At 50.2% G+C, this 4,722-nt stretch overlaps 1 protein-coding gene across 1 annotated transcript; it reads right to left on the bottom strand.

Annotated features, from left to right (window-relative positions):
- Positions 1–1,475: 1,475 nt before the first annotated feature.
- Positions 1,476–2,576, bottom strand: GPR6 (G protein-coupled receptor 6). Its single transcript, XM_060168015.1, has one exon. The coding sequence runs from the start codon at positions 2,571–2,573 to the stop codon at positions 1,476–1,478; it is 1,098 nt and encodes a 365-aa protein (XP_060023998.1). The 5' UTR covers positions 2,574–2,576.
- Positions 2,577–4,722: the final 2,146 nt, after the last annotated feature.

Genomic DNA, 4,722 nt, shown 5'->3' on the forward strand with positions numbered 1-4,722 from the left:
ATTCTTTATAATAAATCTCTTCATATATATTTGTTTATTTGCTTGTAGGCCATCTCCCCTACTAGAGGATAACACTATGAGCAGAGACCTTTCTTCTATTTAGTTCACATCTGTATTCCCAGCCCTGGGATTGTGTCTAGCAGATAGTAGGCATTCAATAAATATTTGTGGACTGTATGAAAAAATTTGCTTGTATATGTTTTCCTAAGGCCTAAGACCAGTAACTACCTGTGCTTGTGTGCATATGTCTTCACAGGTGCTCAGAATATGTCCATATATGTTATCTTATTTATACTCACATAACCTGTAAGAAAGGAAGGAGGGGAACAATTTAACAATTCCGAATGGGAATACTTAGTTCTTGAGGATATTAGTTTAATGTCCTGTACTTTGAAGATAAGAGTGCCTCAAAGTGGACTACTGGGCTTATCTTAATTTACCTGATGAACACAGTATATCTTGGAATCCTGTCTTTGATGAATTTATTTATTTTATAAGGCTGTGCATTTTGCTACAAGACCTGGCCAGTAACAGTATACTCAGTCAATATGAATTTTCAACATTTAAAATTCTTTCCAAACTGGAAAAAATACATCTAAGATTTGTGGTTTCAGGATTCACAAGTGCACATGTGGTAAGATAAAGGAATGGTTTCAGACATCCTCTGGAGCTTGTCTTCCAAACCCAGTAACCAAGGGAGTAGATTAATTTGCACTGATACACAAATAACCCTTTAGTGTCCTGTGAATACCGTTATGGGAATATATTACTCAGTTCCTGTACCTCCCCAGTAATCTGGATTAGGTGTTTCAGTGACAATTTATGAGCAATGTGCAAATGTGTGTGATTTTTTACATTAAGATTTTCACAGGATGGAGATAACACATAATAAACTTTTAAAGTAAATACACTAATAATTTGTCTCTTAAATAGTAATTCTATCATCAGTCACATGCCAAAAATTACATTTTTATAATGTGTTTATTTGTGTACAAAATATGTTGTAATTTACTGATGCATATGCAGCAAAATATTCTATCACATACAACAAAAATACACTTTTACCCCCCTTCCCCTGCCCTTGAAAATGGCAACACTGTTTTGGCAGTTCAGCAGCTAAAAATAAAGTGCTATAATTAAGCAGTATTGGAATGTCTTCATTTGACAAGTGTGATGTACAATTTGAGTATACAACCGCTTTTTTGTTAGTTTTTTCACAGAACAGGAAATTCCACATCCTGAACACCTCCAGAAGATACAAATATTTGTATATATATGTACACATGTATACACTGTATATGTAAAGTTCCAACAAGCCTCTTTGTCCTTGTGAGTTTGTTGTGCTTATGTTTATTATCTCTTTCCAAAGTCAGAGTCACAGTATGGGATCTCAGAGTCCATCAGCAGGCACTGAGAAGCTCACCAAAGGCTGGCTTGTTGGGGGCGTGGTGTTGGTTAGAGGATGGAGGGAGCCTTCAGACCTCACTGGGGGACCTGGAGCGGAAGGGCACTTTGGACTGGAAACAGCCACAAAACAAGAGCCACAGGGCGCGTTGGATCTCCTGGTTGCGGAAGGCATAGATGATAGGATTGATCATAGAGTTGTAGGTGGCGGGCAGCAGGGTGGCGTAGGTGTAGATAGCTGGGTCCTCGTGGCTGCCTACCACGCAGTAGATGGCAAAGGGCAGCCAGCTGGCACCGAAAGTGCCCAGCACCACGGCCAGCGTACCCACACCCTTTCTGGTGGCGGCAAGGTGGGGCGGCGCCAGGCAGTGCTGCTGCAGCGCGATCTGGTGCGCGTGACGCCAGACCACCTTGCAGATGCGCACGTAAAGGTGCAGCATGATGCCGAAGACGGCAAAGAAGGTGGCGGAGAGCAGTGCCACGTGGCTGCGCGTCAGCGGGCGCACCACGCTGCAGGCGGCGCGCTCTGCCAGGCAGTTCCAGCCAAGCACCGGCAGCAGCCCAAGGCCTAAGGACACCGTCCAGGTGGCAGCGAGAAGGAGGTGCATGCCCAACAGGGTCCGTCGCGAGTAATAGGTGAGCGCGTTGTAGAGGGACAGGTAGCGGTCCACCGTAATGGCCAGCAGGCTGCTGACGGAGGCAGCGAAGGAGGCCACGAGGAAGCCTACAGTAAGCAGGCTCACAGTCTCCGAGGGCACCACGTACTGGAATACGAAGTGCAGAATGAGACCGCAGCCCGCCAGCAGGTCGGCGGTGGCCAGGCTGCCTACCAGCACGAACATGGGCGTGCGCAGCGCAGGTGTGGACGCGATGAGCGCCACCACCAGCGCATTTTCGCCTGCGATCACCGTCCCAGACACGCAGAGCAGTACGTCCCATGGATTCACTGAAGACAGCAGCAGCCCCGTCGGCCCCCCTGGCAGCTGCGAAGACAACTCCAGCGACGCATTAGCTGCGCCGCTGCCCCCCAGCGCAGCTGCGGCTGCGGCTGCCGGCGGCCCCCATTCACCGGTGTCCCGCGCTCCTGCTGCGGTGGCCGCTGCCGCCGCACCCTCGGCCGCCACTGCCACCACCTGGGAGTCGTTGAGCGAAGATGAGCTCGCGTTCATCACGGCGGGAAGCTACACCCTGCGTGGAAAGGGAGAACAAGCGTCAGGTGTGCTGTTTACGCCGCCAGGGTACTTCGCCGGGCGCTGCTCCCCCGCTCATATTGCCCATCCCACCCCGGGACCCCAGAGCAGAGCGAGGAAGCAGTGGTTGAGAGCCAAAAATAAATACCTGTTGGGTAAGTGAGTGAGCGTGTGAGTGCAATGCACAAGGGATGCCCGCACTGATATCTGAGTTTTTGCACAGATATACACACGAATAACACGCACTCGCATACACACAGATCACGTAAGTATGCCTGTATTTGCACACGCATCTTGCGCACCAAGCTAGTAGTGTCAGCCTCAGTGAGTGCCGCCCTGGCTCTGACCGGCTCGGTCAGGCGCTCTCCTCAACTGGGAGGCGGAGTAGCTGTCCACGGTGCTGAAAGCGAAGTTTCTGCGACCGTGGAGCACAGCGGACCCCGGAGGCCAGAGACCCCCTGGGAAAGCGGTTTCGGGGGAGAGAAGCTAGGAGGTCTGTGTAGGTGGAGGGTGTGTGGCGTCATGCTTGGCTCCAGGAAGGAGCCATCCCCTGGCCATCCTTCACCCCTTCCCCTCTGCACGCCCTCAGAGTTCCTTTAGAGAGCCGGGCTGCTCACCTGGGGAGTCAGGGCTTCAGGAAATCGCTGATCATGAGCGCTGTGGCTGGGCGCCAGGATGCGCTGCCCGCGCGGACAGAGCCGACGCCTGAAGGAGGTGGCCGGGACGGCGCGCAGAGGAGTGCAGGGCGCTGGTAGCTGTGCCGGCGCCGCTGAGAGTTACAGAGACACAGTCAGTACAAGAAAAGGCCGGTTACGAGCAGCGCGCCCGCTGGAGATTGACAGGCAGGGCGTGGTGACGTCAGGCTCCTGTTTCCAGGGTGCGAGCTAGGCACTCGCTTTCCTCGCCCGCCCATCAGCAAGCTCCCTCACCATATACCCTCTCCAAAGGATGTCTCAGAGGGTTCAAGGAGGGAGGAGAAACCAGAGGGCCGCCGCCGGCCCGGACCCTCCAGGAATGGGATGGAAGAAAGAGGCAAGGGAGAAAAGAGTGGAGACTAAGGGCAGGCAAAGAGGGTGAGATGGGAGGGGAGCGATGAGGGATGAGTTGCACTGGCCAGGCTGCAAGGCCCCGAGTCAAAGGTCACTGAGGGGGACAGGTTGAAGGAAAAGGCCTGGAGAAGGGGGAGGTTGGGGGCAGAGAGGCCCAATCGCACGCAGAGTTGCTACCTTAAAGGAAAAGTACTGTTTGGGGGACAGGAATGAACTGGTGTGTGTGGGGTGGGGGAGGATGAGGGTTTTTTTAAAGGATGTTTTAAGGATGTTTCTGGTACAGTGTGTCAGCTGAGTAGAGCCAGAGGAGAAAAGCCAAGTTGTGGGGAACAGAGAAAAGATGGAACAGTTGAGGAAAACAATCTCTTCTTTTGAAGGTTACCTGTGCAATCAATTCCTCTCTCTCCCTCCATTTCTTCCTGTCCCTCACTATCTTTCTTGAACTCTACATAGCGGGTTTCATCATGATCTTCCCAGTCGAATGTTTCCCAACTGCACTAGCTAATAGTGCTCTTGGAACTTGCTCTTCAATTAAAGACCAGGTCTGGGTCTTGTTAGAAAAGAAGAAAACAGCAAAATGTGATTTACTTTGCTGGCAACAGACTTTGCCCTGTTAATTAGTACCCTATGAAACAAATTACAGGACGAAAATAGTGATAACTCAGCTGCACCAGACTTCAGTAGGCAGGAGTTTTATTTTCAGCTCCGATAAATCATCCTTTTGGTTTAAAGGCGTTTTGTTTTGTCAGTAAAATACAAGTATTAGACTTCTTCTTCTTTTTTTAATTATCCAGAATCTCCAATAGCTGTACTTGGGGAAAAAGCTAAAATAGTTGACTCCATCTAAGACTCTAGAATAAATGATTGCATATTGGCATGATGGCATTATGCCAGAGCCACAGACATGATTTTCAGGGACCACATGCTCTGGGCAAGGTGAAAATAGACAACATTTGTTACTGGTCCTTCCTCTACTTTTCCCTGTATACCTTCTCTCTCCTGGCTTCACTTTGCCTCTACACCCAGGGGCCCCAAAAGAAAAAATATATTCGGACTGTCTACAGGCTGGAGTGGAAGGG

Source organism: Lagenorhynchus albirostris, chromosome 12, assembly GCF_949774975.1.
Source record: "Lagenorhynchus albirostris chromosome 12, mLagAlb1.1, whole genome shotgun sequence".
Taxonomy (NCBI): Eukaryota; Metazoa; Chordata; class Mammalia; order Artiodactyla; family Delphinidae; genus Lagenorhynchus; species Lagenorhynchus albirostris.

Excerpts from the sequence above, each read along its gene's own strand:
- GPR6 (XM_060168015.1), bottom strand. The coding sequence starts at position 2,573 with ATGAACGCGAGCTCATCTTCGCTCAACGACTCCCAGGTGGTGGCAGTG.